General features: G+C 40.1%; 1 protein-coding gene across 7 annotated transcripts in view; it reads left to right on the top strand.

Annotated features, from left to right (window-relative positions):
• AREL1 (apoptosis resistant E3 ubiquitin protein ligase 1) overlaps positions 1-25,008 on the top strand; it is a 70,237-nt gene extending 45,229 nt beyond the window's left edge. For 5 of the 7 annotated variants that reach the window (XM_036735181.1, XM_036735177.1, XM_036735178.1 and 2 more), the window contains 16 exons: positions 16-253; positions 1,352-1,521; positions 1,645-1,825; positions 2,303-2,550; positions 3,862-3,939; positions 5,084-5,225; positions 5,359-5,480; positions 6,365-6,440; positions 6,905-7,014; positions 12,835-13,014; positions 17,146-17,271; positions 18,135-18,264; positions 18,355-18,413; positions 20,325-20,414; positions 21,911-22,086; positions 22,199-25,008. In XM_036735181.1, the coding sequence (XP_036591076.1) occupies positions 16-253; positions 1,352-1,521; positions 1,645-1,825; positions 2,303-2,550; positions 3,862-3,939; positions 5,084-5,225; positions 5,359-5,480; positions 6,365-6,440; positions 6,905-7,014; positions 12,835-13,014; positions 17,146-17,271; positions 18,135-18,264; positions 18,355-18,413; positions 20,325-20,414; positions 21,911-22,086; positions 22,199-22,301 (2,229 nt within the window). In that variant the 3' untranslated portion in view covers positions 22,302-25,008. The remainder of the gene's footprint in view (positions 1-15; positions 254-1,351; positions 1,522-1,644; positions 1,826-2,302; positions 2,551-3,861; positions 3,940-5,083; positions 5,226-5,358; positions 5,481-6,364; positions 6,441-6,904; positions 7,015-12,834; positions 13,015-17,145; positions 17,272-18,134; positions 18,265-18,354; positions 18,414-20,324; positions 20,415-21,910; positions 22,087-22,198) is intronic. The other 2 variants (XR_005008951.1, XR_005008950.1) reach the window with 2 other exon arrangements.
• Positions 25,009-25,501: the final 493 nt, after the last annotated feature.

Here is a 25,501-nt window from a genome sequence, read left to right as displayed (position 1 = left end):
ACTTCCCCTATACAGTTATTCTACAAGAATGGACAGCCCTTTCCTGCTCATCGACCTGTGGGATTACGAGTTCACATCTCCCATGTTGAGTTAGCAGTGGATATTCCAGTAACCCAAGAAGTCCTTCAGGAGCCCAATTCCAATGTTGTAAAAGTGGCCTTCACTGTTCGCAAGGCTGGTCGCTATGAAATCACAGTGAAACTTGGTGGATTAAGTGTGGCCTACAGTCCCTACTACAAAATTTTTCAGGCTGGTAAGATCTTAGGGCTAGGAGGGCCAAGATGGATTTAAAAGTCTTCTGTAGTTTGACATCATTCAAAGTGAAAATAATCCTATCCTCCTCTCACCTTTATTACCATTGTATGTTTTCCTGTACTGATGGAACCTATTTTTAGTAAATGTTTCTGAAGCTTCAGTTTTCTGAGAATTGAACCTCCTTTTGTCTCTAGTTATATTCTGCATATCCTTTGTACATATTACATAAGCAACCAGATCCTCCTTTGCTCTGCTTAAAATTTTTGGAAATGTGGAATCTGTCCTAGTATGCTGCATATGTTTTGTTTCAATTTATGAGACTAATACTTGTGCTGTATACACTGTGGTGGCATCCTTTTGAGAGTGTCACTGGGTATTAGCCAATTTAGTAGTTACAGAAAAAAAGATATATGACCTTTGGGGGTTAAATCCTAGAGGAGTTTAATTAGGTTTTGGTATTTTAACCATGGGCTGGTAACTGATTTCCTTATTCTTAGAACAAAGGCCAAGGCCTTGAGAATGAAGCTTTTGGCATTTACCTTTCCCTTTGGAGCTAAATCTTTCAAATAGCTTCTTTTGTAACTAGCTATTTCATATAACTTCCTTTTGCAAGAATATGCTCATTAGAGACTCTTGTCTCAGAAAATTCTCTTCAGTGCAGGGTGAAGACACTCCCCTCCCTTGCAGTCCAGCCTATCACTAAGGTGTGGGAGTGGGTGGACAAGGACAGTACATGACCTTTTATTTTCTTTCATTTTAGTCTTGGTTCTGCCTCACTAAAAAGTCCCCACTGGGAAAGTAGTACAGAATACACGTGGGAGTTTAGGTACAACTTTTGAATTCTCTTTTCAGGTCCCTTCTCTCTCATTTCACATAGTGCTTGGATTAGCAAGGGATTTATAGGCATAAGAACCCAGAATTCATCATATGAAACAGTCCCTTTATTTCCTTCCATGCTGTGATTTAAAAGTGTTGTTTGCCCTTGGGGATGGGGAAGCCTTTAGAGCACACTGTTCAAAGCACCTCTTTGTACTGTGAAGATCCATCTGTTTTAGCATCTTTCTCTAAACATTAGATCCTGTGTTTTTTGTTCTAGGGATGGTGGTTCCTTCCAAGACTAAAATTGTGTGCCATTTCTCTACCCTTGTTCTGACCTGTGGGCAACAGCACACCCTCCAGATAGTCCCTCGAGATGAGTATGACAATCCTACCAACAACTCTGTGTCTTTGATAGACGAACACAATTACAATGTGTCCATTTATGAGGTGAGCTCTCCTTTTCCTGTGTGCTAGGGAGGTTAAAGTCCTTTTGTTTTCAGTCAACCTCCTCTCCTTACCCCATTTCCTGCCCTCTTCTTATGCTAAGTGATAGTCCATCTCTCTTTGTAGCTTGGTCCTCCAGAAGAAGAAAGTACTGATGTCTCATTTGAGAAATCTGTGATATCCAAAAGACAGACTTGCCAGGTGTTCCTTAAGCTTACCTTGCATTCCCGGGGCTGCTTCCGTGCCTGCATTTCATACCAAAATCAACCAATCAGCAATGGTGAATTTGATATAATTGTCCTAAGTGGTGAGTTGAAGGGATTTGGAATTTGTTGTCTGATGCATTTCTCCTCTCCTTTGACCTACTGAAATTTTTATTAGATCTTTGAGCCTTCCTTGGTTTAGAGCAATTCTTAACCTTTTTTGTAATATGAACATTTAACATTCTGGTGAAGCATATAGATTCCTTAAAATAATGTTTTTTAAATACATAAAACACAGAGGAAACTAGTTATATTGATATGTAGTTGTAAAATATTTAAAAAACAAATTCATTACCCCCTGAAATCTATCCAAAGACCTTGGGTTAAGAACTCCTGGTTTAGAGTCTAATATACGAAATGGTGATCCAGATATAGCTCCAGGTATCTAGATCTATATGTAGTTCTAGGTATAGGTCTAGCACCATTTCATTTGTTGGTCTATCTGTATCTATCTATCTTTCTATCTATAGAATATTTCTCTAACAAATCCTATTTCCAGTCTTTTCCTTTATGCCTTCTAGAGAATGAGAAGAGCATCGTAGAACGCAATGTGTCCACCTCAGGGGTTAGTATTTACTTTGAGGCTTATCTCTATAATGCCACCAACTGTGCCAACCCACAGTGGCACCTTCCACCCATGCACATGAGCTCTTCCCAACGGCGTCCTTCCACTGCCACTGAGGAGGAGGATGAAGACTCACCCTCTGACAGCCAGACCCCTGAAAAGGTGAAAAAACCTAAAAAGGTGTACTGCTATGTGTCACCCAAGGTAAAAACACCTTTCACTTTGAAATTCCTCTGCTCGTGCTTACATATTTATTGTCACTATGTATCTGTAGAACAAGCTTGACAGAGTTGTCTTTCATAGTATCTACTCCACTAGAATTGAAATAGGGTAATTGTCTTTAATGTTCTAGAGAACTAGAAAAACTAGATAGAAGTTGAACATCCACTCATGATATTCTGAAGTTTTCTATAATCTGGAATGGACTAGACCAAGCCAAGATGTTTTAAATTGTAACCTGTTATATGTTTTTAGCTCTTCCTGGGGTTGTATTTTTCTAAGTCATAGGCTCTGGCAGGTTTTGAGAAAGTTGCCTTTAGCCGTTGGAATTTTCTCACTAGAACTAAAGTCCTAGCTGGCACCTTGTGCTGTATTGAAACAGGTTGATTAAGGATAGAATTTTATAATCTCTCAATGCATGACAAATGACTTTCCCTCTCTCCCTAGCTGGAGGGATTGGAGTAGAGATACTTTGGCAGGGATGAGAACATAAACCTCCCAAAGAGGTGCTTTGGGTTAGGAACTCTTTTTAAATATATGGATTTTGTTTATGAATTCAGGACTTATATAAATGACAGACTATGTAAACTCCTTATTACAGACCTGGAGTCCCTATTTCTCTGTGACCCAAATTCAATTTTGGCCCTGTTCCACTTAGCATTCTCTTGCAGTTTTGACAGTTAAAGATCTGGCCTGGTGAACACTCAAACGACAGGTCCCTCTTAGAATTTTTTTCCTTCTTGTATCATTCTTTTCTCCACTCATTTTGTTGGAAATTACATCAAAGGGGCCTTACTGTATTGTTGTCTGAGGGGTATTTTTCTCCTTTTAGTCTTTGAAGAAAAATCCAGAGGTTGTTTTCAAGTTAGCTTTCCTCTATCCCAGAGTTGCTGCCAAACTGGAAAGGAAGGAGAAAGCTGTGCTCAGTGTCTCAATGCATGGGACCCCCTTTTTAAAAAATAAGATCTAGAAATGACATGACAGTGAATGACAATGAAAATGACATTGGTGACCATCTAGTCTAATCCTCTCATTTGAGATCTGAGGAAACAGACTCAAGGAGGAAGGAGGGGGTGATGTTAAGTAATTTGTCTAAGTGCATACAAGAAGTAGAATAAGGATTTGAACTTTGAAGGATTTCCCAATCTTTAGCCTTGAGCAATAATTATTATTATTCTTGTTATTGCAATAAGAAATGTGGTTTAAACTTTAATGAAACTTAAATTCCAATGACCCTAGGTCATTTGAAAAATTTTTCTTTTGCTTTATTTCCTTTCTGGTTTCTTGGTCCCTCAGCAACTCTCAGTGAAAGAATTCTACCTGAAAATCATTCCCTGGCGCCTCTACACTTTTAGGGTATGCCCTGGGACAAAGGTAGGTTGAGCTTTGTGTTTTTTCTGTATTGAACAATTTTTTTTTTAAAAGACTATTTCCCTATCTTGCCCAGACTGAAAGTGCAGGGCCTATATACTGGCCCAGTCCCACTATGATTGACATAGGAGCTTTAACCTGCTCTGTTCCTAACATGGACCAATTTGCCTTTCCTTGGGCAACTTGAAAACACCTCCAATCCCTTCTCTCTCAACCTGTGCTTCTTTCTACCTCCTGCCCTCCCATATTAATTGCAAAACTTAATGTGTTCATCTGATCAACTTAGTCCACTGCAACTCAGAACTCCTGAGCTCAGGGGATGCTTCAGCATCCGCCAGATTCACACAGTATCCCGGATTACACGGTGTACACCACCATGCCTGATTCAACTCTCTTTCCCTTTTTTCTTGGGAGAGCTTCTGATGGATCTGGAGGTTTTCACTGTACGTGGAATCTGTTGCCAAATGAAGGAATATTATCTCTACTAAATTAGCATTAGGAATATGTAAATTATAGAAGGAAATGCCTCATAGGAGTTTATTAGCAGTTCAGAATATTCTAGCACTAATGGCTTATTAGTGCTAGAATTTATCTGTAAGATTATATTTTATTAGCCTGTACTGAATATTAATCGGTAGACTTAGCATTTATATACATCCTTTTGCTCCTTTCCCTACATAGACTCAGAGAAATGATAAAATTTTGCCCAGAAACTGGAATGGGGCATTGTGTTAAGAGTAAGCTTCCCCCAAACAATCTAAACAGACGTATTCTTTTCTAACTTGTGGCAGTTAGACTCACCTAGCTGTTATTCTCAAAATCTTTAGTCTATAATCCTAGGCTTGAAAGGGACTTTGAAGAATAAACTCTCTTCATCTTGTGCTGCATATGGAGCTACCTGTGCCTTTTGTTCTCAAAATCTGTTCCCACAGCCGTGATGGACGAAAATTATTTTGAACTTAGATTTCATGAGACCTCAAAGCAGTATTTTGGAGCAGTGGTGCTTACTACAGTCATCCTGCTTTGGCACTAGACTTTCTTTGATGGTGTGTGGCCAGCTTGGGGCATGAGGGGTTTTGCTGGGTTGATCTGGCAGATTAACAGTTCTGACATTGAATTTATGTGTTTTTTTCCCCCTTCCTTATAGTTTTCATACCATGGACCTGACCCTGTGCATAAGCTGCTTACATTAGTGGTAGATGATGGGATCCAGCCTCCTGTAGAGCTTAGCTGTAAGGAAAGGAACATCTTAGCAGCCACTTTTATCCGTTCTCTCCATAAAAACATAGGTAAAGTTGGCTTGGGATTCTTAATGAGGAGGGAAGGTTTACTAACAACCCAAGGTATAAGAATGTAGAATTGGATTTGTCAGGCACACTTTGTAATGGGATTATGACCACAATGGGTCCTACTGCTTCCCAGGAGGCTCAGAGACCTTTCAGGACAAGGTGAACTTCTTCCAGCGAGAGCTTCGGCAGGTGCACATGAAAAGGCCACACTCGAAGGTCACACTGAAGGTCAGCAGACACACCCTGTTGGAGTCTGTAAGTAATGTTTTATTTCCCTAGAAACTCCAGAGACCCCTTTGCGCTTCTGAATGTAGTCAGATGCTCTTCCTGTTTATTGCTTAAAATGGTCTCCTTTGTCATTCTTTCTTTGACATATAGTAGTGAAAGAACTAGACTGGGCAGCACAATGAGTTTAAAACCTAAATAAAAAGAGCTTTTAAGAAATCTTATGTATATGTATAGGCCAGGAGGATGTAGTTAAAATTATCAAGGAAATAAATTACTTGATAAGAGATGAGAAGAGATGTTGTTGGGTTAAAAGGAACTCATTTCTCTTGTACTGATAGTCAATCAGAAAATGGATCTCTGATGTGTCTTTCTCAGTTGCCCAGACATTAGCATAATTCATACATTCCCTTGGAGTGGGTAAGTTTGGCTTCTCTCCAGAAACTCTGAGTGTTTGGCTCTGGATAGCCCAGTAGAAAGTCTCTTTTCCTTCACTGTGTTCTTGCTGTGTCCTCATTCCCTGTCTTTCCCCCAGCTTTGTAGCTAGAGAAAGTTGTCTTGTGGATAGAGGGGGACTTCAAGCTAGAAACCAGAGGCCATCCTTGGTTATTGTAGTGACTTGAGTAGTTTTCACTGTTTGCTCATTTCTCTGGACCTCAATTTTCCTATCAGTAAAGTCAAAGTTATAAGCTCTAACCTTTCCTTCCAATGGAAAGATATTTTAATATTTTTTAAAAATCAATTTGCTTTGAAGCTTTGTGCTCTGTATATGTGAGATGTTATTAAATTAGCTTACTTCCAGTTATGACATTTCTTCTTGTTGTTGGGTTTGAATAGGCACAGCCTTGCTCTTGACCTCAGCATTTCTGATATGCCAGTATGTTGATAGTTTTCTCTCTTTCATTGCCCTCCAGTCTCTGAAAGCCACTCGGAATTTCTCCATTTCAGATTGGAGTAAGAATTTTGAAGTAATTTTCCAGGATGAAGAAGGTGACTTGGGTGTTTTTATTTTCCATCTTTGGGATGTCCCCTTTTTCCCTCTGGAGAGAAAAGAATAGGCAGTGAGCCAGAAAAGGAGCGATAACATTATAAGTTCACATGGCAGTGTAGAGCCTAAAGAGCATGAACATGAGGGAAAGTGAAAAGAGGAGGTGTAAAAATTTGAAGCCTAGAGTTTTTATTGATTGGAAGGCAAAGGAAAATGAACTGCTTTTCTAGTTTTTTGTCTTTCTGTGTATCTACACTAGGGGGCACACAGTTCAGTGGCCAAAGTAGTTGTTATTCTATAGATGGGGGCCAAGTTTCATAAACCTTTGTATTTTAGTTCTATATGTGTGTGTGTTTTTGGGGGGCAGGGAGAGAGGGGAAGGAGAGGGACTAGAACAAGGCAAAAAAATAAAGGAAATTAAGTTGCTGTAGGCCCCAGACTGAGTTTTCTTTGTTTTATTGTCTAGCTCTGGATTGGGGAGGCCCTCGCCGGGAGTGGTTTGAGCTAACCTGCCGAGCATTATTTGACACCACAAATCAACTCTTCACTCGATTCAGTGACAACAACCAAGCTCTGGTGAGTCTGTTGCTTTCCCTGAGTGGGATGGGGGTTGGGAGTGGGGGGAGAGCTGTGCATCAAATGGCAAAACTAACAAGGTACATACATCAGGGTGCTGGTTTAGTAGTCTGAAGACCAAGGTTCTTTTCTTGGCCTTGATGTTGATTCAACGTGCGAATTAATCAGGCTGTTTCTACTTTTTTTGTCTTTAGTTTTGGCATCTCTAAAATGGGAAGAATTTGACATGTTGCCAGATAACCCATTCGAATGAAAGAAATGATAATGCAATTGCTATCACTACTACTACTTGTTATTATCATAATAAATATTGTTCTAGTCCATGATCTCTTCTCAAAGGATACCTTAATCAGCAAACCTGCATCTTTGGTCCCCATACAGAAATAGACTTTAACTGGGAGAATTCAAGGGGTTAGCATCCAGTGTTGTTGCTACTTTTTTTGTGTAGGAAAAGAGGCAAACTAAGTTTTCCGGTGTAAATTGCTAAGAAGCACTGATTTTAAATCTCTCTTTGTTCTTCATAACCTTCACTCTTTTTTTTTTCAGATTAAAAAATTATTTTTTGCTAGCTTTTCTGTTCGATCTCCTTCATTTTTGAATATATCCTTCCAGTGTTCCCTTCCCAGCAAGTTATTCCTTGTAAACATAAAATAAAAAAATGAGAAAAAAAGCTCAGCAGAAAACCAAATAGCATATCCACCATGTTTGATGATATTTGTAATGTTACACAATGTGTGTTACCTATTTTTGCTAATAAGGGAAGGATACATTTTGACCTTCTGTTAGCTTTTTTTTTAACAGAAAATTGATTTTTAATTGTAAAAAAGTTTGCATACAAAATACATAGAAAGTGGTAAAAGTTATGACACATAAAACTGAAGGTGGGCAGCATAAGCGCTGTCTCAAGTTCGTTGGGGTCTAACTCGTAAATGAGACAAAATCCACCAGTTTGCAGCAGATCCAGGGACCAGCTCTCTATTCTTTCTCAGGGAGAGAGGAACAAGGAGAAAAGAGGGGACAAATGATTTGGGGTTTCAAATATCAAATGAAATAACCTAGTTAGAGGTAATCACTCCTTTGGACTAATCCAGAATAGGAACTTTTTATATCTTTCTATATTTGGGGAGGGGGTGGAATGAAAGAGAGCCCATTCTAGGTGCTAACGAAGTTGTGACTATCAGACTGTCACCTGTACCTTTGAGACCAAATATAGTGGTCACCCAGACAGCTCTCAAATAAAAAGAGTTGCTCATCTCACCTGAAGGAGGAAGTTGGGCCATCTGGCCTGATTTTTCTAGAAGTGAAGATTATGGCTGAACCAAGATTAAATAAGCATCAGCCAATCACAGAAAACAGCTGCAAAAGCAAGATGATTCCCCAAGCCCAATTTAGAAAGTGCTTTCAAAGTGATATACAGCAGTATAAAGGAGATTGTAGAAGCAAGTCAGAAATATATCTCAGAGAAACCTCCAGGCCACAAGGATAATTCTTTGGTGCTGCTCCAGAAAATCCCTCCTGTACTTCTTCAAGGAAGAATGAGGTAGAGGAGCTCACTCCCTAGTGAAAAGAAACAAAATTAGAATGTTAGAGACAGGCAGCTGGTCCGAGATCTCTTCTGCAAGCATTCCAGATTGGAAATCCAGTCAGATCACTGTGTAGTTTACTGAACATCTCTTTCTGGGTCAGCTGAGAGGAAGAGAAAGAAATATGAGGCCTGAGAATAGGCAGTATGATGGAGAGAGGCAACAAGATGTACTAACAAAAGCCCCGGACTTCAGGCATGAGTTCCAATTCCATCTCCAACTCTGACCCTCAGTTTCTTCATTCAGAAAAATGGGAATAATACCACTTACACTACCTACCTTAGAGGGTTGTAAGGAATATGTTTTATAAACTTTAAAGCATCATATAAATGTGTGCAACTACTACTACTATAATAACTGATCAGTAGCTTCTGTCAGTAGGTAAAGCAGTAGCTATTTAGGGGAAGAAGAAAACGCCTGCACAGGTGAAAACATCCTTTCTAAAGAAGTAAAGTGATGGGAAGAAAATATATCATAGATATGTGTTTCATTCGACATACAGCTTGTGTTGTCTCCAGGGAGCAAAGAGACCCCAAGCCAGCATTGGTTGTAAATCAGAAGGAAACGGCAAAGGAGAGAAAGAGAAACAGAAATTTCAGAGTCCACCACCCAGTTCTGTAGTGTGAACTGTATCAAAAAATCTGGGTTGTTGGAAGAGTACAGATACATCCCCATCTTGGATTGGAGAAGACCCCTAAGTTATGCTTAGGATCACTCTTCATCTTCTCTGGGCTTTTTTCCTACCAGCTTCTCAGGGGGCAACTAAATGTTAAGAGGTTGTTCATCCCTGTCTTGTTGTAGAGTGTGAGGAGATTAGAATAAAGTGGCATTGCAGGATGTGATAGGAATGGTTCAGTGTTTTTTTTTTAAATGTATTTATTTAATATATTTAGTTTTCAGCATTGATTTTCACAAGAGTTTGAATTACAAATTTTCTCCCCATTTCTACCCTCTCTCCCACTCCAAGATGGCATATATTCTGGTTGCCCTGTTCCCTAGTCAGCCCTCCCTTCTGTCACCACACTCCCCTCCCATCCCCTTTTCCCTTCCTTTCTTGTAGGACAAGATAAATTTCCACGCCCCATTGCCTGTGTGTATCTTATTTTCTAGTTGCATGCAAAAACTTTTTTTTTTGTTTTTGAACATCTCTTTTTAAAACTTTGAGTTCCGAATTCTCTCCCCTCCTCCCTTCCCACCCACCCTCCCTAAGAAGTCAAGCAATTCAACGTAGGCCACGTGTGTATCGTTATGTATAACCCTTCCACAGTACTCATGTTATGAAAGACTAACTATATTTTGCTCCTTCCCAACCCATCCCCCTTTATTGAATTTTCTCCCTTGACCTTGTCCCTTTTCGAAAGTGTTTGTTTTCGATTACCTCCACCCCCATCTGTCCTCTCCTTCATCATCCCCCCTTTTTTTATCTTCTTCCCTCTTCTTTCCTGTGGGGTAAGATACCCAATTGAGTATATATGGTATTCCCTTCTCAGGCCAAATCTGATGAGAGCAAGAGTCACTCATTCCCCCCTCACCTGCCCTCTCCCCTCCTCCCACAGAACTGCTTCCTCTTGCCACCTTTATGCGAGATAATCCACCCCATTCTATCTCTCCCTATCTCCCTCTCTCAATATATTCCTCTCTCATCCCTTAATTTGATTTTATTTCTTTTAGATATCTTCCCTTCATCTTCACCTCACCCTGTGTCCTCTCTCTCTCTCTCTCTCTCTCTCTCTCTCTCTCTAGATACATACACATTCACTTATATATGTATATACATAAACATATGTGTATATATATATATATATATATATATATATATATGCATATTCCCTTCAGCTACCCTAATACTGAGGTCTCATGAATCATACACGTCATCTTTCCATGTAGGAATGTAAACAAAACAGTTCAACTTTAGTAAGTCCCTTGCAATTTCTTTTTCTTGTTCTTTTTCTTGATTACCTTTTCATGCGTCTCTTGATTCTTGGGTTTGAAAGTCAGATTTTCTATTCAGCTCTGGTCTTTTCACTGAGAAAGCTTGAAAGTCCTCTATTTTATTGAAAGTCCATATTTTGCCTTGGAGCATGATACTCAGTTTTGCTGGGTAGATGATTCTTGGTTTTAATCCTAGCTCCATTGACCTCCAGAATATCGTATTCCAAGCCGTTTGATCTCTTAATGTAAAAGCTGCCAGATCTTGGGTTATTCTGATTGTGTTTCCACAATACTCAAATTGTTTCTTTCTGGCTGCTTGCAGTATTTTCTCCTTGATCTGGGAGCTCTGGAATTTGGCAACAATATTCCTAGGAGATTTCTTTTTGGGATCTATTTGAGGAGGCAATCGGTGGATTCTTTCAATTTCTATTTTGCCCTGTGACTCTAGTATATCAGGGCAGTTCTCCTTGATAATTTCTTGAAAGATGATATCTAGGCTCTTTTTTTTGATCATGGTTTTCAGGTAGTCCAATAATTTTTAAATTATCTCTCCTGGATCTATTTTCCAGGTCAGTGGTTTTTTCAATGAGATGTTTCACATTGTCTTCCATTTTTTCATTCCTTTGGTTCTGTTTTATAATATCTTGATTTCTCATCAAGTCACTAGCTTCCACTTGCTCCAATCTAATTTTTAAGGTAGTATTTTCTTCAGTGGTCTTTTGGAGCTCCTTTTCCATTTGGCTAATTCTGCCTTTCAAGGCATTCTTCTCCTCATTGGCTTTTTGGAGCTCTTTTGCTATTTGAATTAGTCTATTTTTTAAGGTGTTGTTTTCTTCAGTATATTTTTCAGTATTTTTGGGGTCTCCTTTAGCAAGTCATTGACTTGCTTTTCATGGTTTTCTTGCATCCTTCTCATTTCTCTTTCCAATTTTTCCTCTACTTCTCTAACTTGCTTTTCCAAATCCTTTTTGAGTTCTTCCATGTCCTGAGACCAGTTCGTGTTTTTCTTGGAGGCTTTTGTTGTAGGCTCTTTGACTTTGTTGACTTCTTCTGGCTGTATGTTTTGGTCTTCTTTGTCACCAAAGAAAGAATCCAAAGTCTGAGACTGAATCTGGGTGCGTTTTTGCTGCCTGGCCATATTCCCAGCCAACTAACTTGACTCTTGAGTTTTTCAGCGGGGTATGACTGCTTGTGTAGTTAAGAGAATTATCTTCCACACTTAGGGGGATGTGCCATCTCTGCCACACCAGCACTCTTCCTTCCCCAAGAACCCCCAACCTGGACTGGACTTAGATCTTCAGCAGGCTGTGCACTCCTGCTGTGATCTGCCACTTGATTCCTCCCACCAGGTGGGCCTGGGGCCGGAAGCAACTGCAGCTGTACTTCTGTAGCTGCCCCACCTCCACTGCCCCCGGGGAGGTAGCTGAACCGTGAACTCCTTCCACTCCAGCAGCTTTTCCTACTAACCTTCTCTGTTGTCTTTGGTGTTTGTGGGTTGAGAAGTCTGGTAACTGCTTCAGCTCAGTGATTCAGGGCACTAGGGCACATTCCGCCGGGCTCCTGGTCTGGTTGGTCCGTGCCGCTCATGCTGGGCTCTGCTCTGCTCCCAGCTCCGTGTGGGATAGACCTCACCCAGAGGCCATCTAGGCTGCCCTGGGCTGGAGCCCTGCTTCCCTCTGCTGTTTCGTGGGTTCTACAGTTCTAGAATTGGTTCAGAGCCGTTTTTTATACCTTTCTGGAGGGACTCGGCGGGGAGCTCACGCTAGTCCCTGGTTTCCAGCTGCCATCTTGGCTCCGCCCCCAGAATGATTCAGTCTTGAAGAGGTCCTTTTCAAGGCAATTCAAAGCCTGAAGATGTACCTTATTTAATTCAGATGAGAAGTAGGAATTGGAGCTGCAATAGAAAGATAGGGAGCTTGAGCTCAAAGCTCTTACTCAAAATTATAGCTTTTGCTTTTACATTATCTTCATTTTTTAGTTTGTAACCCTTCCCTACCCAGATAGTCTTGTCTTATAACAGAGAATAAAAAAAAGTTCAGCAAAACTAAATATATCAGCTAAGTCCAGAATTATATGTAGTATTCCACACCAATAGCCCCCTCCCTACCTCCGCAAAGAAAGGAGGGGAGTGTGCCTTTACTTTGAATTACTTAAGTGACAAAAAGTCCTAAATTGCTAAAAAAAAAAAAAAAGCCTATGACAGTTTTGAGGGCTTTCCATTTGTTAACGCTGAGTTCTTCTTTATGATATCTCCTAATCCTGGGGCCAAGGGACAGAGCCCTTGAAATCTCTTTTCTTTTGATAGGTGCATCCAAACCCGAACCGACCTCCTCATCTCCGGCTAAAGTTATATGAATTTGCAGGGCGTCTTGTAGGCAAGTGTCTCTATGAATCATCTTTAGGAGGAGCTTACAAGCAACTGGTACGAGCTCGTTTTACTCGTTCTTTCCTGGCTCAAATCATAGGACTTCGCATGCATTACAAGGTAACACATCTGGGTGTGTGTTTTCCACAGTAAAGCTCCAGGCTTCTATTCAGTTTGATTCAATTCAGCAAACTTGTATTAAGCGCTTTCTGTATGCTTGCTGCGGAAGATATAAAGACAAATAAGAGTCAAAGTCCCTGCCCTCAAGAAGCTTACGTTATACTGGGGGCTGTTACGTGTTAACAGATAGTTAAATACAAGATAATCTGAGCAGGTCAGGAACACTAACAACTAAGAAGATGAGGAAGGATTTCCTATAGGAAGTAGGACCTGAGCTGAATTTTAAAGGAAGCTAGGTATTATAAGAAGTGACAGTGAGGGAGATGCCTTCTAGGTATATGAGACAGCTTGGGCAGAGACAGGGAGGTAAGATATGGAACGCTGAATTCAGGGAATGGCAAATAGGGCATGTAGAACAAAAAATATATAAAGGATAGCAATGTAAAATGTCTGGAAAGGTGGTGGGAAAACATATTAGAAAGGACTTTAAATGCCAAGCTGAAAGATTCTTTTATCCTAGGCTTGATAGGAAGCCATAGAAAATTCTTGATCTATGAGAGTGACACAGGAAGACATGTGCTTTTAGGATGGTTTTGGTAGCTTTGTAGAATATGGTTTGGAGAAGGGAGAAACTAGAAGCAAGGAGACCAATCAGGAAGCTCTTATGACAATCCAGGTGAGAGAGGTGAAGGTGGAGGTAATGCAGTGGTTGTACTCCAAGAAAAGTCATGGATAGAGAATTGACCAAATGAGGTAATTGATTGGATATGAAGGATGAGGGAGAGGAAGGAATTGAAGAAGGCAAAGTGAACCTAAGTGACAAGAAATAGGATACCCATTATACATATGACATTATGCAAAACATATTTCCACATTAGCCATGTTGTGAAAAAGAAAGTGAAAAAAGTCTACTTCAGTCTGCACTCAGAGATCATCAGTTCTCTCTCGGGAGTTAGAAAGCATTTTTCATCACGAGTCCTTTGGAATTGTAGTGGATTGTTGTATTGATCAGAGTAGCTAGGAAATAGGAAAGATCTTTCAGTGTTGTTACAATATTTCTGTTACTGTGTGTGCTAACCTCATTTTCCATCAGCTCATGTAAGTCTTCCCAGTTCTTTCTGAAGCCATCCTGCTCTTTGTTTCTTATAGCACAATAGTATTCCAACACTATCATACTACAACTTGTTCAGCTGTTCCTTAATTAATAGACATTCCTTCAGTTTCTAATTCTTTGCCATCACAAAAAGAGCTGTTGTAAATATTTTTATACATATGGGTCCTTTTTTCTTTTATCTTTTTAGGATATAGAACTAAGAGTGGTTTGCATAATTTCAGAGCCCTTTGGGTATATTTCCAAGTTCCTCTCTGGAATGGTTGGACCAGTTCACAGCTCTACCAATAGCATATTAATGTCTCGATTTTTCCACGTCCTCTCCAACATTTGTCATTTTTATTTTCCATTATGTTAACCAATCTGATGTTAACCAGTTCACAGCTCTACCAATAGCATATTAATGTCTCGATTTTTCCACGTCCTCTCCAACATTTGTCATTTTTATTTTCCATTATGTTAACCAATCTGATAGGTGTGAGGTGGTAACTTGGAGTTGTCTTAATTTGTATTTCTCAGAGCATTTTTTTAATATGACTATTGATAGTTTTGACTTCTTCTGAAAACTGCCTGTTCATATCCTTTGACCATTTGTCAGTTGAGGAATGGCTCTTATTTTTATAAAGTTGCCTCAGTTCCCTATATATTTGAGAAATGAGACTTTTATCCAAGAAACTTGCTGTAAAATCCACCCCACGCCCACCGCCCAGTTTCCTGCTTTCCTTCTCATTTGTCTGCCTTGTTTTTGTTTGTGCAAAAACTTTTTAATTTCATGTAATAAAGATTACCTGTTTTTCTTCCCATGATCCTCTCTGTCTTTTGTTTGGTATAGACTCTTCCTTTATCCATAGATCTGACAAGTATATTTTTCCATGCTCCCCTAATTTACTTATGATATCACCCTTTATATGCCTAGTTTCTGCCAAACTGCCCTCCAGTTTTCCCAGCAGTTTTTGCCAAATGATGAGTTTTTACCTCCAAAGGTTAGATCTTTGAGTTTATCAAACACTAGATTACTATGGTAATTTACTGCTGTGTATCGTGTATCTAATCTGTTCCAGTGATCCACCACTCTATTTCTTAGCCAGTACCAAATTCTTTTGTAATATAGGTTGCCTTACTTTAGATTTTTTTTTTGTTCATTCTCTTACTGTTCTTCTCAGAATTTGATAGGGCTCCTCCCTTACCTATTTTTCTAAACAGTTTATAATATTGGAATCAATTATTCTTTAAGTGTTTGGTAGAATTTGCTTGTAAATCCAGCTGGTCCTGGCATATTTTTCTTAGGGAGCTTGTTTATAGATTGAGCTTTGAGCTTGAAGAAAGCCAGGAAAACTCATTGGCAGAGATGAGGAAAGAGAGCATTTCAGACATGGGGGTCAGCCAGCAAAAAGTCATAGTTGAGAAGATGGTGTGTGTCCTCTGTAAGGGAGGACAGTGTTTCTGATGATAGAATGGGTGGAAGTGCGAAGTAAAGTGTAAGAAGATTGGTAAGGTATGAAGGGCCAGGTTGTGCAGGATTTTAAAAGCCAAATGAACAGTTTTATTTTTGATCCTGGAGATTATAAGGATCCACTGGAGTTTGAGTAGAAGAGAATGACAAGGTCAGACCACTTTGGCTTTTGAATGGAAGATGGATTGGAATGGGGAGAAACTTGAGATAGGAAGACCAAGCAGAAGGCTATTGTGATAGTCCAGACTTGAGGTGATAAAAGCCCGCACCTGGGTGGTGTCTGTATAGGTAGAGAGAATGGGGGTGTATATTAGAGATCTTATGAAGGTAGAAATGACAAGACTTAGAAATAGATAGGGTAAGTAGAGCAAATACAAGTTTGGAGTTGAGGATTATGGCTTGATTTAGAGACTGCGTGACTGGGAGGGTGGTGGTACTCTCCATAGTAAGAGGGAGATTTGGGATAAAAGACGGTTAGGGAGAAAGATCATGAGTTCTCTTTTGGACATGTTCAGTTTTAAATGTCTGTGGGGCATCTAGTTTGAGGTATCCAAAAGGCAGTTGTTGACTAGAGCTCAGGAGAGCAGTTAGGCTAGATATATAGGTTTGGGAACTATTTGCATAGAGATGATAATTGAACCCTCATTGCTAATGAGATCACTAAATGATATAGTATGGACTAAAAGAGGACCCAGATCAAAGCCTTGGGGTACACCAATGGTTAGTGCATGTCACCTGGAGGAAGATCCAGCAGTGAAGAACAAGTCAGGTAGGAAACCAGGAGAGAGCAGTGTCACAAAAACTTAGAGAAGAGAGATTCTTCAGGAGAAGAAGGTGAGGAAAGAAGAAGAAAACAGTACTGAAGATTGCAGAGAGGTGAGAAAGGCCATTATATTTTGCGATTAAGAGATCATTGGTGACTTTGGAAAGGGCAGTTTCAATTGAATATTGAGGTTGAAAGCCGGGTTGCAGAGGATTTAGAATGCAATGAGAGGACAGGAAGTGGAAGCACCATTTATTGCTTTCTCAGAAAGCTTTTAGATGAGAAGAGGCAATGGGATATAGAATGATAGCTAGCAAATGAGGGATTTTTAAGGATAAAGGAGACATTGGCATGTTTGTAGGCATCAGTGAAGGAGCCAGGAAACAGGGAAATTGAAGTTCGTGATAGATAAGGTGCAATCTTCTGGGGGAAATGGGTGGGATTAAGGATACATGTATAAGGATTTTCTTTGACAAGAAGGGTCTTGTCTTCATGAGTGAAGGTGTGAAGGAGGAGATGGTAGGGTCCTCATCTGAGTGATTTGAGAAGAGGAGGAAAAGTATAGAAGGCTTGAAGAGGGAAGGGAAGAATTGTAACTTTAAAGTTATATCAGAGAAGAATAAAAGAATACCATGCAGCAGAAAGGCTCAAGATTAGTTGGCATAAATGAGTTCTAGAGACTATCTGGAGCCTGTCCCTACAGTTGGGGAAGTGAAAAGGATAGGGTTCCTCTTCCACATGAAGCTCCCTTTTGTTGAAGAGCAAGTATTCATGTATCTTTTCCCTGTTTTTCTTTCTTCTCAGTACTTTGAAACTGATGATCCAGAATTTTATAAATCCAAGGTTTGTTTCATTCTCAACAATGACATGAGTGAAATGGAGCTGGTTTTTGCAGAAGAAAAATACAATAAATCAGGGCAGCTGGATAAGGTGAGAGGCAGGACCAAAGCCTAATTCCCTTCTTTATACCACCCTAGAGAAGGATGGGAGCTTCTTCCTTAGTCATGCAGTGATAAAGGGATGCCAGTCTAGCTAGTAGTTGTTGAACAGATTGCCCATTTTACCAGTTGGTGTAGCTTTGTTGTTTCCCACTAGAAAGGAGACACAATGTGGGGATAAGAATCCTATAATTTCAGTGCTGAAAGGAATCTTTCTAACCTTTGTAGAATAAGAAACTGAGGCCAAAAGAAGTTAAATGACTTGCCAGTGGTCCCCCAGTTACTTAGTGGCACAACTGGGGTAAGAACCTATGCTTCTTAACACCAAGTCTTGTTCTCATCACTATACCTTTTTGGAGAAGAGAGTACAGAAAAGTTTAGGAAAACTTTTCCTACTTTGAGAACTTTTTCTAATTTTATAGCCTGAAGTAGCAGAATTCTTTAGACTACCTCTCACTTCTCCTTTCTGTGATATTTTATGACACTCTTTACCCCAGTGTTCTCTGCTTCCTATGTGACCTGTAGACTCATGGCTTAGTTGAGGAATAGACATTATAATAGTAAGTGAGATCAGTGGTGATTGAATCTTTGACTACTGAGAGGTTGAGGCATTCAGCAGTAAGTTCGTTAGGATTCCCATCTGCAGCACTGTCCCTCTAATATGGCTAAAACAAGGAAACATACCTAGAGATGCAATCCAGAGAAAAAACCATTGCTGTAAACAGAAATAATGAAAAGGTTTGTTGAGCTTGAGGAAATGTGTTGAGAAATGAGCTTGATGAATAGTGAGAGCTTGTAGTGAAGTGTAGTGGTCTGGTCTTTGTAGCCATTCCTCAAGTCTCATTCCTGTTTCAGGTTGTAGAGCTCATGACTGGAGGAGCTCAAGTCCCAGTCACCAACTCAAATAAAACCTTCTACCTAAATTTGTTGGCACAATATAGGCTGGCCAGCCAAGTTAAAGATGAAGTGGAACATTTTTTAAAAGGTAAGTGTTTGCCAGCTCTTTTTGGTTTGATAGCTATAGCATCCTTAATAGCATTGTAGATTTGACTTGAGTTTCACTATTCTGTTTCAGGCCTGAATGAATTAGTTCCTGAAAACCTTTTGGCTATTTTTGATGAGAATGAACTTGAGGTAAGTGCTTGAATTTCTGAGGCCCTGCTTTGATTCATGGCATACAATACTTGGCACACTAGTAAAACTTCAGTAAATGTTTGTTGAATTAATTAATGTGTATATTGATAAACAGTTATTTTATTGGGTGTCTGGTATGGAATATAGTGGGAAAGCCCTTTATAGAGGAGTCATTTTTACTTTTGTCACAACCTTTTCTTCACTGAACACTTTTTAAGTCATTAGTCTACAGTCTTCATTAGACTGTAATAACAGAGACCCTAAAAATGCCCAGTCACCTGTAATGAGTGATCATGTTGGATGAGTAGATGGTGCAAATGGGTTGGCATCTGCACTGTTGAAGGACGTGTTAACTTGGATGCAATTAGAGATCCATCGAGGTACTTAGGAGCAGTATGAAAGGCTCATTTTATGGTGTCCAGGGTTTTCCCCAAAACCTTGGGAACTTTGAAACTTCAGTAACTTGAGTTGTAGGTCTGATAACATCAGCCACCAAGAAGCATTTAAAAGCAGCCTTAATGACATTTGGGACAGCACTATCACACGATTGTACGCAGTATATTCTTATTTCAGATCCTGTGACAAACAAAATGGTTACTGTAGACGAGAAGGCAAACTCTCCTTGATGAACAGAATTGAAGTCTATACTATCTGTGAGAAGAACATTCAGTTTGCTGCTTACAGATGATTTCTTTCATACCTACAACCTACATGAAAAGCTTAGATTTTTTTTAAAAAGGCCTTGATTTTTTTATAGACACTATGCATTCTGCAAAGTGGAAATGCTGCTTTGAGGCAGTGGGGAGGGATGGGGTTACAGATCAGGGCCTCAACAGCCTTGTGTTTGTTTGTACTTGTTAATAGAATTTTCTTAGATCATGGTAATGTGGTGCCTTTTGGGTAGTCTGTATGGCATTTATGTATTATCTGGTATCTTGAACCTAAGTGATAGAGAATCTAAGTGAAATTAACATTAATTGCCTGAAGTTTGTAACAGGGAAATAAGTTAACTTATTTTAGAGTTGAAGAGCTCTCACCTCTGCTTTTACTATTGTCATATTTATTTACTATTGTCATATTTGGGCAGAAGGAAAGGAAAAGTTCTTTAATGATTTTAAATTACCATTGGTTGATTAGTTCTATAGACTGTGTGTGTGTGCGTGTGGTAGGAAGATATTATTTAATAGGTTTAGTTGGGTCTGGTGTTTGTATGGCCTATGAATACTGTATCTTTTTTTTTGTTTACTATGTATTGAATATCTTTCAGATTTTGAACCAAACGAGATTATTGTTTGAGCTCTGAAATTATTAATGTACTAATATTTTTATTATCCCTAGTATAGTAGAGTTTTCCATTTATATGCTTGAAAGAGGGGAAGATAAGGGCTAAAGGTGAGAGAATTAAAGTTTAATTTTAAAATGACTGTAGTCAGGTAGGAAGGCGTATCAGAAGCATTCAGGGTTGCTTTGAGTGTTTCCATTGAGACAGGAGCACCTCCTTGCTTCCTTCAGTGCTCCTGATGTGCTCTGCAAGGCCCAGAGGAAGGCTTAAATAACTGCTGTGTATTCCTTGTCCACTCTTGTTATTTCTCTTCACAGAAGTAGCTAGCAATTACTGTTTGGCCTCTAAGACCTTTGATGTTAGGGTTATGACCTTGCCTTTTTTCTCCTAAAATTTTCACTTATTCTCTTGAGATAATCATCTCTTTATTCAAGATTTTTGTACGTTGGTTTAGGAAATGGGTCGCATTTAAATATATTTTAATTTGTGGTAGCATCATTGGTTAGATAGTTACTTCAGTAAAGTATAGGGAAGGATCATCTAAGAAAACCCAATAGAAATTACACCCTTTTGTTACAGCACTGAGTTGGTGAGTATGCTCCCATTAATTTTTACCAATCTCCTTCTAGCTGCTGATGTGTGGTACTGGTGACATCAATGTCTCTGACTTCAAGGCACATGCTGTGGTGGTGGGAGGCTCATGGCATTTTAGGGAAAAGGTAAATAGAAAAAATTTTTGAAATGAAAAAAAAAATTAAATACTTTGTTTTTATATCATCTTTATTTCCAAACCTATCCCTACCCCCCTCAGCCAACCTTTGTAATTAAAAAAAAATTTTATAGGAGAAAAAGTAGCTGTTCAGCAAAACTAACCAAATCATCAACTGAGTTTTTACAGTATATGTGGTGTTTCTCTTCCATAGTCGTCCACCTCTGGAATGAAAGATGGGGAATACATTTTTTCATCTCTTCCTTGGAGCCAAGCTTGGTCACTATAATTACATGATGATTAGTTTTGTAGTGCTTTTTATTATTGTTCAGAAAGAAATTTTGTCATTAGCTCCTCTTTCTTAAATAAACAGAAGTAAAAATTGTACCTCATTATATCAGGCATCCCACCTTGTCATTTGGGAAACAGATTTTAAAGTAGAAACAAACTGGAGAATTCAGAATAAGAGGCTGTGAAGAAGGTTAAAGGGGATCAGAGAAGTAGACATGTTTAATGGAAAGGCATGAAAAGTGGAGGTAAGGAGATTGAAATGTTAGGGGAACAGAATCCTTAGGGGCTTTTCTAGTGCATGCATCAGGAAAATTGGAAAGTATGCAGTAGGAAATACAAATAATCAGCTAATAAATATTCATAGAAAAGGTTAATTACAGCATTTGTTGACTGCTGAAGTAGACCAGACTGAGGCTTACTACTTTCAGTCAAGGGATATCTAGGTAATCATTCAGCCAGCAATTTATTAAGCACTTATTTTGTGCCGGGCACAGAGCTAAGTTCTTGGGATACAAAGAAAGACAAAAACAATGTCTTTCCCATTAAGGAGCTGACTTTCTAATGGAGGAGAAAACATGTACATAGCTAGGGACAAACAAGATACAGAGAAGATAGAAGGAAATTCCAGAGGAAAGGCACAAGCAGGTGGGGGACTGGGAAAAGCCTCTTACAGAATGTGGGCTTTGAGCTCTCACAAATGAAGCCAGGGAAACTTAATAGGCAGAGCTGAGGAGGCAGAGTGTTCCAGGCTTGGGGGATAGCCACTAAAAAGAGTTGGAAGATGGAGAGCCATGTTTGAGGAGCAGCAAGTGGGCCAGGGAAACTGCATTATAGAGTGAGTGGAGGGTGAAGAGTATAGTGTAAGAAGAGGAAAGGTGGGAAGGGGCCATATTGGGAAGGTCTTCCAATGCCAGACAATTGCTTTTGGCACCATTCCACTTCCTGAATAGGATGAGATTCCCTCCTGGTCTTAAAATGAAACAATCCCATCGCCAGTGCTTTGTACACATGCAGCAATTAGAGCTAATCTTAGAAGAGATCATTTGACATAATCCTTCCTTTCCTTACACTTTTGAAATAGCAATTCCCAGTGTTACCCATGTAACTCCTGCATGTCCCAGAATTTATTCTTCTATTCCCTAAACCAACAGGCTGATCATCTTTGGGATAAGTCCCTTTTTCTTGATTTTTCTCACTCTGTGCTATTCTTGCCAGGTAATGAGATGGTTTTGGACTGTGGTCTCTAGCCTCACACAGGAAGAATTGGCGAGGTTGCTTCAGTTCACAACTGGTTCGTCTCAGTTGCCACCCGGAGGCTTTGCTGCCCTCTGTCCTTCATTCCAGATCATTGCAGCTCCAACCCATAGCACGTTACCCACTGCACACACATGGTAAGTGTTGGACCAGAAATGGCATCCTTTTGGAGGAACGTATTTGCACCCCTTGTCCTATGTGACCAGTCATTAATAATATATTTTAATCGATTTTCTTCTTGCTTTCCAGTTTCAACCAGTTGTGCCTCCCTACATATGACTCATATGAAGATGTGCACAAAATGCTGCAACTGGCCATCAGTGAGGGTTGCGAGGGCTTTGGCATGCTCTGACCCACTTTTCTACTGTCCATCTGACCCCTGGGTTCTCCAGAGTGCCCTGGGTGCAGAGTTTCCTTTCAGGCAGAGCACAGACATAACCTTTGGCCCTTAGGGCAGACATCACAGTCAGCCAGAAGATGTTGCATGCTCCCCTATTTCTGGAGTTTTTTACCACCTCTAGGCCTTGCTCCGAAATCCTGTATTATTTCTTTCTCCTCATCATAGGCCATTTTGGTATGGTACCTAAATATTGGAAGTTTTTGGCATGTTATCCATCTGAGAGAAGAGGAATTCCATTTGATCCTCAGGGAGCAGAAGATTTCTGTAGTTGGGACTACCTGCCTTGTAGAAGGCTGTGCACCAAGGGCTCTTGAGCTCCATCGGACATCTGGCTCTCTGGAAGCCTTAATATCTGCCCATGCCTTGCTCTAGCTCCCTCTCCTATTGCTCCCAGTGGAACCCTCTTTTCTCTTCCCTTTGGGATCTGACACAGCCTCAAGACCTTCTCTGTGGAAAGGATTTTGTCTTTTCTCATCAGGAGCAGAGACGATCATAGTATCTGCTATAGGAACTGGCCAGCATGACTGGTCATTGCTTTGCTTCCCTGCGCAAAGCAGGCATACATAGGCCATAGCGTTGTTCTACCTCTAATGGGAACTGGCAGCACAAAGGTGACCTTCTCCTGGTGTCCTATGACACTGAGTACAGAACTGGAAGAGTAGCCACTTGTGTAAGCATTTCCAGAAGAGCTCATAAAGCCCCAGAAGAGTTCTTTTGATGGGGTTTTTTGTTTGTTTGTTTGTTTTCCCCCCTCTTGAATTCAGGCCAGGTGAGGAAAGTACACCAAATTTAGAATATATAAGATGATAAAGCTACAGCCTCTCAAATTGAACATAATGGGTATATCTCGACCTTTAGCTGTAGTAGAATCAAGGGGCATTCTAGAGTGCATGGTTGGCTTGGAGGCCATTGATACTGTGCATTGGATTTCTTTTCCCACAGAGGTTCTGCTGGGTCTGTTCACTTTCCTCTATGTTGGACAGTCTGCTATGTTCTGTGAATCCATCTTTTGCATGGCACCAGTATCTTGTCCTAAGACCCTGCTAGAGAAAATTTTCTAGCATAGGGATCCTATTTATTATGTATCTGAATTCTACTGGAGAAATCTTTCTAGCAAAGGATTACTATCCCTGCTAGATATGAATTCCTTTTTCTTAATATTTTCCCCATTCTGGAAGCACTGAGGCAAGGAGAAAGGGATCTAGAATTCCTGAACTTATGGCACACTACTGACCTGTGGTAAAGCCTTCCTATGTCCTTTCTCTCAGGTTCAGGGTGCTGAGAATATGCTCAAAAGACAACTGCTTTAATGTCAAAAATTGAGCTGTGTCCTTATCAACCAGGGATTGGAGGGGTATGAGCAAGGGGGAAGGGAAAAAAGAAATTATGAATGCTAGTTTCTGAGAAGCTCTGAGTGTCTTGACTGGTTGAAACTGGCAAATCTCTCTTGAAAGATCTCCTTTTTTTTATTACAAATTTGAGTAATAATAATAATGATAATTGCAAGATTAGAAATTTCTCCCATTTGAAAAGTTTCCATTTTCAAGGATGCTTTGCTGTGAAAACCCATTCCCAGTGGAGCACTCACACCAAGAATACTACAAGCCATCTTTGTTGCCAAAACCAGCAAGTACAAGGGTCCTAAGAAGAGACAGAACTTATGGCAGGACCTCAGCCTCCTGGAAACCTCCAGGTGGGGACCAGGAGGGACAAGCCCCTTCACCCCTACTCCTTGCCATCTCCCTGAGCTGCTATAGCTCATCTGTGGCTTCAGTCTCTTTCAGCTGTCATTTGTTCTTTCTTGACCAGGGTGCTGTCCTCTCCCATCTGCTGGAGCCAGAATCCTGCAGCTGGGGCCTTAGCACTCCTAGATCCTCCATGCCCCATGTTTACTGCTCTCCTCAGGGACCCAGACAAGGTGTTGCTTCTTGCCTTCATCCTCTTCCAGTAGGATGTAGGAAGGCAGGTGCAATCACCACCCTGGAAAACAGGAACAACCCTTTATCCCTCAGGCCCAGATAGGGGTTTCCAGCTTTGGGCATGTGGACTGCCTCTATGATTTTCCTGTGGTGGTCCCTCTTCTGGATCCCCTAATCCCTATTCCAGTGGCCATCCAGAGACCTTTACTGCTGGGAATTAAGGTTATTTCCTTGGCTAGAAGTCTGTCCTGTTTTAATATTCACTTAGGGGGACTTGGGTTCCTTAATAGCTCTCTAAAGTCAACCCCACACCTGTAGTGGGTCCTCAGTGTCTTTGGTTAATGAAACCCTTTTGGTACTTAATATCTATTGTTTTTTTTTTCAGCCTCCAGTTTACCTTGCTCCTTCATTCAGTCCAAAAAGGCTCTTGGCCCTATCCGATCTTCCCATCCTGCCCTTGGCACTTACCAGTGGGGGAAGACAGTACAGAACATTAAGGGAAAGACTATTAATTTTTTGGCAGTTTTTGATACGTATTTTTTTGGTCAGCACTTTTATTTATTCCCTTGTGACTGAGGTGCTTTGGGGTTAACTGAGTTCACAACAAAGAAAAAGGCTGCACGTTTCATGAGCTTGAGGCAAGGGCCAGTCCCTGCTACAAATTGGTGGGTTCGATCCACGTGGGCAGTTGCAGCTGATGGTGTAAATAATTTGTACAATAAATAAAAGTTTAAAGGAAAGAGTAAAGAATGCGTGTGTTGTTTGAAATAGAAACTTAGGGTTTCCTTAAGCAATATTAAAAATCTCTTAGAAGTTTTGAAAACAAATGTTAAAGATTGTTTTTTACATGTAAGTGGGGCAAAATAAAATACTAAATAAATTTTTTAAAAACTTAACTAAAAAAATTCTCTTTAGAGAAGCTCAAATCCTCTGGGCTGGCTATGGAGAACGCAGCTATATGAGACTGTCCAAAGAGGCACTCTATCTTGGAAACTAAATGCAGAGTCTTGAGTGAAGGAGGGAGAGGACTCATATACCTAGAGCTGGAAGGGCATTAGAAGTCATTTGATCTATTCTCATTTTCCAGATGAGAAAACTCAAGACCTAAAGAGGAGGGAAGAGTAAAAATCCACATCCTGCCTCCAATTCAGTGCATCACATTGGGGTGGGTTTTAGTGGAGAAAGCATCCATATTGCAGAAGAGATAAGATACTATTTCAGCAATCCGGCTAG

Source organism: Trichosurus vulpecula, chromosome 8 (genome assembly GCF_011100635.1).
Source record: "Trichosurus vulpecula isolate mTriVul1 chromosome 8, mTriVul1.pri, whole genome shotgun sequence".
NCBI lineage: Eukaryota > Metazoa > Chordata > Mammalia > Diprotodontia > Phalangeridae > Trichosurus > Trichosurus vulpecula.
Note: the sequence above shows the minus strand (reverse complement) of the source record. Positions and strands in the feature narration are given on the sequence as shown.